Source organism: Gobio gobio (assembly GCF_949357685.1).
Source record: "Gobio gobio genome assembly, chromosome: 5".
In the NCBI taxonomy this organism is placed as follows: Eukaryota; Metazoa; Chordata; class Actinopteri; order Cypriniformes; family Gobionidae; genus Gobio; species Gobio gobio.
This window is the reverse complement of record NC_137101.1, coordinates 5,825,838-5,840,579: the sequence shown is the minus strand read 5'-3', so window position 1 is coordinate 5,840,579 and position 14,742 is coordinate 5,825,838. Positions and strand designations below refer to the sequence as shown.

General features: G+C 34.6%; 2 protein-coding genes across 2 annotated transcripts in view; one reads left to right on the top strand and one right to left on the bottom strand.

The window, feature by feature from the left end:
* Nucleotides 1-892: 892 nt before the first annotated feature.
* krr1 (KRR1 small subunit processome component homolog) overlaps nucleotides 893-14,742 on the bottom strand; it is a 20,501-nt gene continuing 6,651 nt past the window's right edge. Inside the window, exons 3-12 of the mRNA XM_079817299.1 lie at nucleotides 12,001-12,139; nucleotides 11,278-11,453; nucleotides 11,055-11,189; nucleotides 9,342-9,467; nucleotides 8,492-8,575; nucleotides 8,329-8,385; nucleotides 5,514-5,684; nucleotides 4,453-4,530; nucleotides 4,267-4,363; nucleotides 893-2,754 (exon numbers count right to left, since the gene is read on the bottom strand). Coding sequence (XP_079673425.1) covers nucleotides 2,615-2,754; nucleotides 4,267-4,363; nucleotides 4,453-4,530; nucleotides 5,514-5,684; nucleotides 8,329-8,385; nucleotides 8,492-8,575; nucleotides 9,342-9,467; nucleotides 11,055-11,189; nucleotides 11,278-11,453; nucleotides 12,001-12,070 — 1,134 coding nt within the window. The 5' untranslated portion in view covers nucleotides 12,071-12,139 and the 3' untranslated portion in view covers nucleotides 893-2,614. The remainder of the gene's footprint in view (nucleotides 2,755-4,266; nucleotides 4,364-4,452; nucleotides 4,531-5,513; nucleotides 5,685-8,328; nucleotides 8,386-8,491; nucleotides 8,576-9,341; nucleotides 9,468-11,054; nucleotides 11,190-11,277; nucleotides 11,454-12,000; nucleotides 12,140-14,742) is intronic.
* Nucleotides 13,686-14,742, top strand: part of LOC307126660 (crystal protein) — a 17,759-nt gene continuing 16,702 nt past the window's right edge. The window contains exon 1 of the mRNA XM_079817298.1: nucleotides 13,686-14,093. Within this exon, the coding sequence (XP_079673424.1) occupies nucleotides 13,704-14,093 (390 nt within the window). The 5' untranslated portion in view covers nucleotides 13,686-13,703. The remainder of the gene's footprint in view (nucleotides 14,094-14,742) is intronic.

Genomic DNA, 14,742 nt, shown 5'->3' with positions numbered 1-14,742 from the left:
AGTGCAACGAAAAAAACTAAGATGCTACAGCAGGTGCTTTTTAAATCAAATTAAGTCAATGTAATTTTAAGGTAAAATAAAAGGTAACACTTTAGAATAATGGTCATCAATTAACATTAGTTAATGTATTAACTAACATGAACTAACTATGAGCAGTATATTTGTTACTGTATTTGTTCATCTTTGTTAACGTTAGTTAATATAAATCCAGCTCTTCATGGTTTGTTCATGTTAGTTCACAGTGCATTAACTAATGTTAACAAGATTTTAATAATGCAGTTATCTCTCATTAGTAAATGTTGAAATTAACATTAACAAAGATTAATAAACGCTTTATAAGTGCAGTTCATTATTAGTTAATGTTAACTAATGTAGTTAACTAATGTTAACTAATGACCATTATTCTAAACTGTTACCAAATAAAAATTATCATCCTATAGGCTACAGAACTGATAGTATTTCATTTCTAAAGTGCATGCATGTTCTTCATTAGGCTACAAAAAGAAGTATTTCGGCTTTGTCACAAGTTAGTCTGTTTCGTTCTCATCCGATCCAACACGTGAGAAGCTGAGCAGAACAAACGCTCACTATCTGCGCTTGTGCAGGGCGGAGAGGTAAGATCACGCAGGAAAGCGGCTCTTCATTCCCTTCAGCGTATCTCGTCTCTTCCCTCAGTTCTCCAGTTTCCGTTTGTAACACACAAGTGACATGTTCGCGAATGATTGCAATATAGGCGTATGTGCACGTGGGCGCACTTCCGGATAAATCGGCAGAAAAATACAAAGAAAACCGTCCGGTTGCCGATCGCGCGAAATATATTTCTTAAATAAATACATGAGAGTGTGTGTATTTATATATAAATAATAATTAACAGAGTACACACACATATATTATGTAAACACAAACTTTTATTTTGGATGCGATTAATCTTTTGACAGCCCTAATATATATATATATATGTATATATGTATGTATGTATGTGTGTACATATCTGTATAAATGTATATATATATATGTGTGTGTATATCTGTATATGTGTGTATAAATGTATATGTATATATACACGTGTGTGTATATATGTATATGTATATGCGTGTATAAATGTATATGTATATATGTGTGTATATATGTATATGTGTGTGCGTATATATCTGTATATGTATATGTGTGTACAAATGTATATGTATACATGTGTGTGTGTGTGTATGTATATATAAACAAAATTACACAAGATATGAATCTTAGTTACTAAAAAAAATATTAAAATTGAACAAGTTTATGCTTAAAACAAGAACATAAAATACACTTAATTCAAAGGGAAAGCAAGATTATTCTTACCTTATAAGCAAAAACTCAACTTTGATCAATATTTCTGTTTTAGAAATAATTACGTTTAGATATTTGTACAGGAAAACAAGACAAAAAATACTGAGGAAGAAAATCTTTTTTTGCTGTGAAACAACGGTATATTTAACCTAGATTGTTTAAATTAAGTTTTTTATTGCTGGCTCATGACACCCAAGACCAAAGTTAACCTTATTGAAGTGTTACCAATAATCGTTTCACCAGCTTTAATTAAAATTATATTACAATAATAAGAATCCTCACTAAGAATTTGAAAAAAGTCTGAATATTAGAGTAGTTTGGAAGGAGAATGTGCTTCAATGCCATGAAAAACAGGAGGATTTGAGCTGACCTGGACGTGTGTTTCATCAACTGGGCTATAAAAGAGTCCATAAGCATGACTGTATGTGTCGGTTATTACTGGATGCAGCTTGAACTGAACGTTCACATTTAGACAAAGCCACATTTCCACTGGGACAGGGAGGAACATCAACTCTTTGATGCACTTTTTATGCAAATAATAGTTTTTTTTAACAACTAAGCACATTTACCGCACACATTCTCATTTGTGCAAAGCAAAAACTCACAAACTATCAAGTATCTATATATCACAGTAATATTTAACGGGTTTGACTTGGGATTAAATGTGACCTGGACATGTTTTTCGTCAATTAGTCCCTTCAGTTTAAAGGCGCGAGGCAGATAAATGACAAAATAACTGACAAATAACTGCCCTACATGTAAAAAAAAAAAAGAGAGTGTTGAGTTCGTTGGAGCAGCTGCCACAGCAGATAACAACACAGAAGGAAATGTGCCAAGCATTCTGGGTAGCAAAAAAAGAGAAATGAACACACAGATGTACTTTGCTCACGACGAACTAGCGCCAGAATCATCAGCGATTACAAAAGACGTGGATTTATAGGTCATCCAATGTGCACACTGTATATCCTGTACACACAGTTCATATGTATCATTATACTTAAATCATGTGACACGATCAGAAGCAGCGGTTTTAAAAGTTTCCTCATCAGGATTCTTTTGAGTTTCATATCTTTCCTCATCTCTTACAAGCCAAAATCTACAGTGTGATTGTGAGATTGGGGTTTTATAATGACGCTGCCGAAGCATGAAACAAAACATCTTTTATATAAACACATTGACTATTAATAAACACAATATTACAACAGCTGAATGGAGGTCCAGTGATGGTCTGAATGTGTTTCTCCAGGATCACAGTCAGATCAGCAGAGTTCAGATCGACCGACGCGAGTTAGCGCTTGAGTTTCTTCCGTTTGCCGTCTTTGGCTGAAGGCATCTCGGGGTTTACCGGAGGAGCTCCAAGCTTTTTACTTTTTGCTTTCTTCACTTTTTCTTTAATGGCTTGAATATCAATTTTGTTTTCTGTGGTTGCTATAAAGAAGAGAATAATAAATGTTATATCATGAGTTCACATGCTCATTAATTTGAATTATTTACACAATATAAAGTCACATACCAGGAATGTTAGTAACCAATATTAATATTTATATTCTTCTGACCAAGATCAGTTGCTCTGGATAAATGCACATCCTCAACATATATATATATATATATATATATATAATATATATTATACTATACTTAAATCATGTGACACGATCAGAAGCAGCGGTTTTAAACGTTTCCTCATCAGGATTGTTTTGAGTTTCATATCTTTCCTCATCTCAATTATATATAATATATAAATATATATCTTTTAAACATAAATATATACATGCATGTGTGTGTATTTATATATACATATAATAACCATACACAGTACCCACACACATGTAAACACAAACATGTATATATATGTATATATATATATATATATATATATACACATACATATACACACACATTATATTTTATATTTAAAATTTAAATGAAACATTACATTTAAATTGTAATTTGTTTTAACAATGTAACATTTAATAAGCATATAATTTATAATTGAATCAATCATCTGAATAATAATGTTACATATCTTAAGTACTTTTATTATTATTATTATTAATATTACAGTACAGTACATGCAGTAAACATTAGTTGCACAAGCAAAACGTATTATATTTATTTATATATTAATTTATTTGATGATTTAACTTTATTTAAATGTTTTATTTAATCATTTGAATAATAATAATTTTAACTGAATTACTTGTATTTATATTATTATTAATATACAATATGAGATGCCGTTCTGGACTAAGGTTATAATTGTTCTAAGGTTATTATTGTTAACTAAAACTATTAAAATAATTTCTATTAATTGAAATGAAACTGGGAAGAAAAAAAACATTTAAATGAAAAAATCGAGCATCAAGTATCAATAATTTGGCATCAATAGATCGCTTCAAGTTTAATGTTTATTTTTTTTATACCTGATTATCATTTTAATAAATATTTTGCATTGTATTGTGCAGATTGAATATGTATGTATGTATGTATGTATGTATGTATGTATGTATTTATATATTAAATATACCCAAGCTTCATTGTTTTTTAGGTTTAATTTATTTATTTCCAGTATATAGTTTATTTATTTTCAGTTATTTCTCATTTTCGTTTAGTTGAAAAACTTGAAGTAAACGAAAACTAGAAATTTTGCCATTAAACTTAAATAAAATTATTAACTGTAAATAAATAAAAACGATTACACTGAATATACTTGAAATAAATACAAATTAAATTAAACCTAAAATGCAATATTTAAAAATAAAAAAAAATGGCAAAAGCTCATAACAAAATGACTAAACGTATACATGAAAAATAAAAATTGTTTCGAAATATGAATAAAACTGTAATAAAAACTAAGAAAACATCCCACTTATAATGTCACGGTGCCTCACTATCGCATGAGTCTCGATATATTGTGTATACGTGTGGGGTTGGCCGTACCTGGTTTGCTCTTCTTCACGACGGGCTTCTCTTTAGGGGGAATGAAATCTTTCTTCCGCTGCTCTTGTTTCTTGGATAAAGCTTCAGCCTGTTTCACCTGCAGACCAAGAAATGAACAAGCGGTTATGAGTGAACTAGTTCCCATCAGTCACTGCATCTGTGCAACACTCATAAACACCATCGCACCTTAATTTCAGTCATCTTCTTGCGTCTCTTCTCGCTCTCCCGCAGGAAGAACTCGCCGGTCGCCAGCTCCTTATCGATCTGTGAAGAAAAATATTTCACTTGAGCAATGAGAACTGTTAAAAATGAGCTTTCATTTGTTTTTGCTTTAAATACCTGATTATTTTTGTAATTTATATGTCTTGGGATATCCTCAAAAGGACATGAATTCAACTAAAAATCAATACATTTATTAATTTATATTTTTTAATATTTATATTTTACAATACATTTATATATTAAGTATTTATAGATTTGACATTATATCAAATAGTATATATATATATATATATATATAGATATATATAGATATATATATATATACACATTTTAAATTAGATTTACAAATATGTGTATTATATAAATATATATATTATAAAATATATATATATTTCATAACATCGAGCATCGACTATCAATAAGTTGGCATCAATAGATCGCTTCAAGTTGGATGTTTCTATTTTTTTATACCTAATTATTATTTTAATTAATATTAATTTTGCATTGTATTGTGCAGATTGAATATGCTTCATGGAAAAAACAATAAAACAAATGGTAACACTTTATAATAGGGTTCCAACAGTTAATTCATTAACTAACAACAAGTAATACATTTGCTAAAGTATTTAATAATAACGTTAATAAAAATATAACTGCTCATTGTCAATTCATGTTAGCTCACGACCATTAAATAAGACAACTTTTGATTTTAATAATATATTAGTAAACGGTGAAATTAACTAAGATTAATAAAAGTACTTTTCATAGTTAACTAATATAGTTAACTAATGTTAAATAAATTGGTTTAAGAATTATTTACATTACATGCATATCTTTTATCATATTGCTATTGTCATCAAACAATAAAACAAAACAACCGCAGTGTCCACAGTGATTTTACCACATTTCGAGTGTAAAAACACAGTATATTTGTGGTAAAATCCCTGTAGTGCACACCTCAAGTGGCTTGTTTCTCCCATAGCACATGATTAGACATGATTTCCCTCAGGAAGTGTGTGTTGTACCTTGCTCTCGGGCTGAGGTGGGGGGAACGGTGTGTACTCTTTCTTGACTGTCTTCTTCTTGGGCTGCTTGCGTTTGGAGAGACTCTTGTGGCGGAAGTTGGGCAGGAATCTCTCCCAGCTCTGAGTGCGCAGCTCCGGGTCGCTCGCCAGCTCCCGCTTGATCATTAATGTCTGGAGAGGATTGAATCACAAGCACAATTACTGTTAGAGTCAGTAACACCTCTGATTTACAGACCATCCTAACTTATCCTTATATAGTTTATTCCTAGATCCCAACGATTGGGCTATATCATGTCTATTAAACCCTTAATAAGAGCGCAGTTGTCATCTATAGGTATAAAACCGCTTCACAAACAATCTTTTTAACCACACAGTATCATTATTTCTGTGTTACAATCATTCAAATTATCACAGAAGTACTGAGATAAAAGATTATAGTTCAGATATTAACACTGATATCTATGGTAGTGTTCAAATTGATGCTTCAAATAAAGATTGTATCATTCCATCATTACACCAGTAGGTGGCGACAAGTGACTCTTATCTTTATTCAAGAGATTTGTCCAAAAACACTCATCCAGTAATGAATCAAGTGAAGTCTTTAGGAGTGAGTCATTGAATCATTCAGTCAACAGATTCATTCAAAAACGCTGATTCATCCAGTAATGAAAAACGTGAAGTCTTTATGAGTGAGTCACTGAATCATTCATTCAAGAGATTTGTTCAAAAACACTCATCCAGTAATGAATCAAGTGAAGTCTTTAGGAGTGAGTCATTGGCTGTGTTCGAAATCGCCCCCTATACCCTTAAATAGGGCACTATTTGAGTGAACATCCATTTTTAATGGTGTCCGAAACAATAGTGGACGTCTTTGAGTGCACTTATTCAATCCCACCATGCACCGCAATAACGAGTGTACATTAGATGTACGCGCTGGAGAATATGCTTGTTCGATGCCCGATCGGCGTATGACAGCAAAGTCCCGCGAGAGCATTTCGAGAGCAAACGAGAAACAACTCCTTATGCGTTTGAATCGTTCTCTCACTCAACCAGACGGTGTGCTCTCAACGCACTGAGAGTCGCGCACTGAATGAATGAACTTACCGCTGTCCGATTCGCCCTATGTACCCTCATTCTCCATTACTCCACTACTCCAAAAACCAGCCAACAAGCTTAAAGTTAACCCTATAACTTTTTACTTGTGGCACTGAACTTACTTGGAAAGGGGAATAATAAAGTAACTAATAAGCATTTAATTAAAATAATAATAATAATAATATTTGTAGTAGGCCTATATATTTCATACTTTATAGTAGGCTACTATTAATATTATGGGCGTCAGAAGCAAAAAAAATGTCGGTGGGTCCTTTAACAGAAACATTTTACTGGAGTAGATGCAATTTACAAAAAATATATTTAATTTTATCGGCTTGTTTAAACGTCTGTTTGAGGAACACAGACCTACGGAATACATAATCGTCATCAGCAGCAATAGTGTAGGGGTAAGACGCTTGATGTTAAGATCTGATGCGAATCAATCAGAGGTTCGAATCCGCCTTTTGCCAAACTCGCACTGATCCTTTTTTCCATCATATATCAGATCGGAAAGGATTTTATTTTCTATGAATATGAAGAAAATATTAGAAAAGTGAAAATAAAGCTACTAACGCGTTTAATCAGTGTTTATCAGGGTATGTAAACAGACGTGCTCAATTAGAGACGATAAGTGAGTGGGCCCAATATCATTGGTCTTAAAAAGTGTGTGAGTCGATGCCATCTCCTGGCGAAACGCGGGAATTCATTCAATGCACGGCGCGACTCTCACAGTGCATTATGGGTATTCTCTAGCCGTCGAGCATACATCGGTTGCAAACTCGTTATTGTGGTGCATTGTGGGATTGTATGAGTGCACTTAATAACGTCCACTATGGTTTCGGACACCACTAAATGGCTGTTCCCTCAAATAGTGCCCACAGCTGAATCAATCATCCATCCATCTTCCGAACCGCACTGGTCCAGCCCAATATCATGCATACAGGTATAAATTATCCTTTTTAAGATGATTATTATATTGTTTGATTAAGGTTACATGCTAGTTTCCGTAGCAGAGTTCAGGATAAATCTTTTCATTATTACTGGAGCTGCCAAACAGCAAGCACAAACTGCAAAAACGGCTGCCTTTCCGGCGACTTAGTGTCCGAAATCACTCACTCGTTTTCGAAGTGGACTATATCAGTGGACTAATGTAGGGAATAGTGAATGAGGGTATAGGGGGCGATTTCGGAAACAGCCATTGAATCATTCAGTCAACAGATTCATTCAAAAACGCTGATTCATCCAGTAATGAAAAACGTGAAGTCTTTATGAGTGCGTCACTGAATCATTCATTCAAGAGATTTGTTCAAAAACACTCATCCAGTAATGAATCAAGTGAAGTCTTTAGGAGTGAGTCATTGAATCATTCAGTCAACAGATTCATTCAAAAACACTGATTCATCCAGTAATGAAAAACGTGAAGTCTTTATGAGTGCGTCACTGAATCATTCATTCAAGAGATTTGTTCAAAAACACTCATCCAGTAATGAATCAAGTGAAGTCTTTATGAGCGAGTCATTAAATCATTCGTTCAACCGATGAAAAAAAAAAATTAAATCAATTAAATATATTGTTAGAACCTCTAGTAAATTACATGTTATTTTGTTTCTATTCTCATGGGAGAAATTTGATTCTCAGTTTATCCTGAATCATGCAGCTCTATTTACAACTCTCTTTACCCTAATTATTAGTTTTTTATATTACACAGTCTTCTATGTACCTTTATGTTGTAAATGGGGTGAATATTCTTCATCGTCTCAAGCACGACTTTCCGTACCTGCAGAAACAAGCGAGAAGCACAAACTGATGCCTTCACATTCATGTAATAATGACTGACAGAAGTAGTGTGGATAGTTTTCGGGGTGAACAGTTTTAGGTCTCACCTCCTTCAATCCATTGAACGGGCCGAGAGCAGAAACCGTGTTGCCCTGAACCATCACGTAACAGTTGGTCAGAAGCTCCAGTGCCTGAAACAACACAAACGCATGAGATATTACTGTCACACTGAAACATGGAAACACACACCCGACAGGCAAAACATAAAGCTGCAAAATCAAAACACACAATACAACATCAAAAAGAACTTCATCTCTTAAAAGGAAAGAACGTTAAATACAGGAATCCAAAGTCCACCAGAGAAAATGCAACTGCTTTTTAGCTTTCTAAATGAATGAAATTTATTAAAAATGACCATCAGAACTATTTGAGTGAAAGGTCAAATTGGAAATTGTACATGAATATATACATTTAAATATTGCATATTTAATATATAAATATTAAACTGAGCAGTAGTGTAGTCAAAAGTACTGACTTTGGTACTGAAATTTAAAAAAACGTGACGCTTTGAGCGTTGTTGAGCTGGAAGCATAAACACCTCTGATTGGCCGTCTGTGATTGGCTACAATGATCAACACAAGGGAGTGTTTGAACACACAGAAGAGCTTGAAAGTGTTTTGAAAGCAGAAGCAGGTGTCGATCAGTGGACCGGTCCTACATTCAAACGCTCCCATGTGTATCTGTGTAAGCGCTCGGTGAAAAGCGTCACTGATGTATATTTACAACATGTTTTTGAAGCACTGATCATTGTAGCCAATCACAGACATGTTTGATGAGCACAATGGCCAATCAGGGGGGTTTATGATTACGCTCAACAGTGCTCAAAGCGTCACATTTTTTGCATTTCAGTAGCGAAGTCGGTACATTTGACAACACTAGAGCCGTGTCTTTGCCCACCTTCAGTGTGGAGCCCTTAGGGCCGATCAGCCTCTGCCGTCTCTTCACAAAACGCTCTCGGTTTCGGACAAGAGTCCCAATTTTTATGATGTCACAAGCCATGTCGTCTTCAAGTATCCTTACAGCCTGAAATGAACAGGAAGGTTTAACAAAAGATTTTAGGCTAAATTATAAATATATATATATATATATATATATATATATAGATAGATAGATAGATAGATAGATAGATAGATAGAGAGAGAGAGAGAGAGAGAGAGAGAGAGAGAGAGAGAGAAAGAGATTTGTATTTTTTAAAGATCTCTTACTGTGTGTGTGTGTGTGTGTGTGTGTGTGTGTGTGTGTGTGTGTGTGTGTGTGTGTGTGTGTGTGTGTGTGTGTGTGTGTGTGTGTGTGTGTGTGTGTGTGTGTGTGTGTGTGTGTGTGTGTGTGTGTGTTTTCATGGACAATTAAAAAGACATTTAAGTTCTGAATTGACTATGAATGAATTAAGTTCTGAATTGACTATGAATGAATTAAGTTCTGAATTGACTATGAATGAATTAAGTTCTGAATTGACTATGAATGAATTAAGTTCTGAATTGACTATGAATGAATTAAGTTAGAAACTGACTGTATACTCTAGGTCAGTGGTTCTCAAAGTGTGGTCCTCAGGCTGCCTCTAGTGGTACACAGCGGAATCACTAAATAAATGAATGTTTAAACAAAGTTTAAATTTTATTTTAATCTTTATTTGAGTAAAGTTTTTGTTTTACATTTAAGTACAGTACAGTTTTAATTTAACACAATTTAATTTAATCATTATTTAATTATTTAATTTACCTGTATGTAAGCCCAGTGCAGTGTTAATGTACAAACTGTATTAACAGTGTATTTACAATGTTAAAGTGGCTGACAACAATCAATATTCTCTTTAGGAATAAACTGCCTCGTTTTTACACTGTGCAGAGCTGTAGCTGAATAGTTAGGCCTACTATGCTTGGGCTACTAATTTCATGCTATTTGAATTTATTTTTTAAGAGAGAGAGAGAGAGAGAGAGAGAGAGAGAGAGAGAGAGAGAGAGAGAGAGAGAGAGAGAGAGAGAGAGAGAGAAAGAGAGAAAAAGAGAGAGAGAGAGAGAGAGAGAGAGAGAGAGAGAGAGAGAGAGAGAGAGAGAGAGAGAGAGAGAGAGAGAGAGAGAGAGAGAGAGAGAAATAGATGTGTATTTTTGAAAGGTCTCTAATGCTCAGCAAGGCTGCATTTATTTGATCAAAAACACAGAAACAATTGTGAAATATTACAATATACAATAACTCTTTTCTATCTGAATATATAGTCACATGTAATTTATTCCTGTGATCAAAGCTGTATTTTCAGCATCATTACTCCAGGCTTCAGAGTCACATGATCCTTCAGAAATCATTCTAATATGATGATTTGCTGCTCAAGAAACATTTCTGATTATTATCGATGTTGAAAACAGTTGTGCTGATTAATATTTCCGTGATCGATTTGTGCAGGATTCATAATACTAGCATTTATTTGAAATAAAAATCTTTTGTAACATTATAAATGTCTGTATCAACAATGATAATCTGTCCTTTCGCACTGAATTCACTGATTATATATATATATAATCAGTGAATTCAGTGCGAAAGGACAGATTATCATAAATATATATATATATATATATATATATATATATATATATATATATATATATATAAGCATACCTGTTCAAACGGCACACTTCTGGCCAATAACTTGATGAGATCCCTTGCTCTGAGGATTGCATACGGGTCGAATGTTTTCTTTGTTGTGTGCACCGTCATACTGCCTTCAATCAGGTCCAGTGTGGCATTGACGAACTACAGAACAGCAAAAGAAAATAGACACACTAATTCAGTGAGCTGACAATCATTTTACAAATCAAATGCAGACGTTCCTGACTCTCACCACATCTCCAAGCGCTCTCAGCACCAGCGGCCAGCACTGCTTCAGGTACGCCTCTCTGTACTTGGGGAACAGTGTGGCGAAGCTGCTCTCCTCCAGCAAACCTTTGGGATTGTCCTCCCGGGTGAACTTGGGCTCCGTCCAGCCGTCTGGTACCGTCAGCAGCTCAGTCTCATCCACTGCGGTTCAGACAAAAGACCAGAGGTGGAGAAGTTGCTCACTTTAGCAAACACTTTTATCTTCAGCAGCTTACAGTAACCTGAGGATGTGTGTTTATCCCCCCAAAAGGTGTGTGTAATATTATGTTACCATTATACACGAACATAAAAATCACTTAGTATTGTAGTATATGTATCATATTAACATTTGATATCATACTGAGCCTGTACTAGTACATCTATGGGGCTGGAAAATCAACATTCTCGTAACAAGACAAGAGATTTAACCACTACATAACACACCACCCTAAAAGCTTTCTACAGACACAGTGTGTGTATTAGAGAAATTCCAGGGAAGAGGTGGAAAATAACAAATGCACAATGACTGATTTTAGGGGGAAACGGTAATAATAAAATGCGTACACTAACAAAAAACTACATACTTTTAGCAAAAAAGACAGAACTTTAATTCTACACGAGCTGCAATCACACATAAACCTTATTTAACTAATATGGAATTATAAGTATGACACTGTGTATAGTTAATGTGTTCTAAATATAGCTGTACCTGTAGTTTTGCTCTTTTTCTGTTTTTTATTTGTTGGCGTTTCACTCGTGCTTTCTGTGGGGGCCGCCATTGCTGCTGTTAGCAGTGACGTCAGACGCTGCGTCTGGTCGTCATGAGCGCGCGGCGCGTGCACTGCCGCCTGGTGGTGTGGAGGAGTTATCATTTACACAATTATTACTTTAAAACATTTAATAATATCCCATTTCACAAAATTAGTACAATACTTGAATTGTTTGTTTCGGAATAAATTTAGTTTCTTAGATTTTCTTTATGTAAATATTTATATTATGGACGTTCTATAATATAATTATACATTATATGAATTGTAAATAATACAAATGTAGTAATATTTCGTCTTGAAATATTTCAAATCAGTTAAATCACTGAAAAATGTATGCTCATTTTACAATAAGAAATCAGTATGAAAATACATTCAATTCCCATTCAATTCAAAGGTTTTTTAATTAAATAAATATTAATACATTTTATGCATAGAACAATTGTTGACTATTTATTTTCAGGTAATTTGAATGATTGCCTCAAGGTCATAGTGTTGATTAACTCGTCACTGTATGTTATTGTTATTATTTTGTGTCATTAAGTATATATACACATTTATAGATACATACACACATGCAGTGTGTGTGTGTGTGTGTGATGGGTAGGTTAAGGGGTAGTGTGTGTGTGTGTGTGTGTGTGTGTGTGTGTGTGTGTGTGTGTGTGTGTGTGTGTGTGTGTGTGTGTGTGTGTGTGTGTGTGATGGGTAGGTTTAGGGGTAGTGTGTGTGTGTGTGTGTGTGTGTGTGTGTGTGATGGGTAGGTTTAGGGGTAGTGTGTGTGTGTGTGTGTGTGTGTGTGTGTGTGTGTGTGTGTGTGTGTGTGTGTGTGTGTGTGTGTGTGTGTGTGTGTGTGTGTGTGTGTGTGTGTGTGTGTGTGTGTGTGTGTGTGTGTGTGATGGGTAGGTTTAGGGTGTGTGTGTGTGATGGGTAGGTTTAGGGGTTGTGTGTGTGTGTGTGTGTGTGTGTGTGTGTGTGATGGGTAGGTTTCGGGGTAGTGTCTGTGTGTGTGTGTGTGTGTGTGTGTGTGTGTGTGTGTGTGTGTGTGTGTGTGTGTGTGTGTGTGTGTGTGTGTGTGTGTGTGTGTGTGTGTGTGTGTGTGTGTGTGTGTGTGTGTGTGTGTGTGTGTGTGTGTGTGTGTGTGTGTGTGTGTGTGTGTGTGTGTGTGTGTGTGTCATCATAGACAATTAAAAATACATTTTAAGTTATGAATTGACTCTAAGGTATACTCTAGTCTAGGTTATTTATATACACTTAATTCATACAGTCAATTCATAACCAAATCAATTCGTAACTTAAATGTATATTTAATTGTCCATGAAAACACACACACGCATATATAACTTTATATATAATTTTAATATTGTTAATCACTGGATTTGCTAGTGGGCTACTAATGTCATGTTATTTGAATGTATTTTGAATAGTCCAAATCACTGATTTTCCTTGTAGTATCCGACGATGAACGTCAAGGGAATCGATGTGATTTAATTGTCTAAAGTACAGACAGTCTGCTTGTCATTACACACACACACACACACACACAACACAACAGAGTCCCAGTGTGCAGCATAATCAGAGTCACAAGTGCTTCAGAATTATGGGACACCAGCATGCATCAGCCAGAAGCGCAGATGCGGGAGCAGCCATGCGGTCGTACAGGTGTGTGTTGGGTCTGTGTGTGCTGGCGTGTGTGTTGGTCAGCACTGGGTCCAGTACAGAGGAGCCGATGAAGCTGGCGGCTTTACTGCGCAGTGTGTCTCCCGCAGCACTGATCACAGATCAGCCCCTCGTCACGGACCTACAAACTGCTGCTGGGCCCAAACTGCTCACTAAAGACGGGACCATCCAGGGCCTGATGCTGGACAAGTCTTATGTTTTTTATGGGATCCCGTTCGCCGATCCGCCTGTGGCAGCGTCCCGCTGGAAACCGCCCCGGCCCGTCACACCGTGGAGAGGGGTTCTGAACGCCACCTATCCCAGAGCGGCGTGCATGCAGGCCTGCATTGGACCCCTTTCTGATGAGTGTCCCAAGAAGGTGAGTGGGACACGACAGACTTTGTAAGATTTCAGCTGTTTTGGGTTCTATAAAAATCCAGACCTTTTGATATATTAAGTAATTTCTCTGGATTATTTCGGATAGTTGGTCATGTATTACTAATAAAATATAGACACATAATAGATATACAAACATTTTTATTCCAGAAATCCCTGAAAATTTAATTTTTTCGTAAAATATTTTGGTGAATTTAATGAAAGCATTCATTTTCACCCCAAAAATTAAAAGAAAAAAAAATATCTAAACCTTATATTTATTGTTTGTTTGCTATTCAACAATTATAAAAAATAATTAGTTTTTTTTTTTTTGCATAAAGAAAATTAAGGCTATTTCAATACCATTTAGTTTTACATTATTTTCATGACAATTAAAGCACATTTTCACACTAATATTCTTATTAAAATTCCCATTCAATTCAATGATTTTTTAAAATATATATTACAATATATATATATATATATATATATATATATATATATATATATATATATATATATATATATATATATATATATATATATATATATATATATATATATATATATATACAGTGAGGAAAATAAGTATTTGAATCGTAGGTGCATGTCCACTGTGAGAGACATAATCTAAAAAATCTTTATTTGTATGA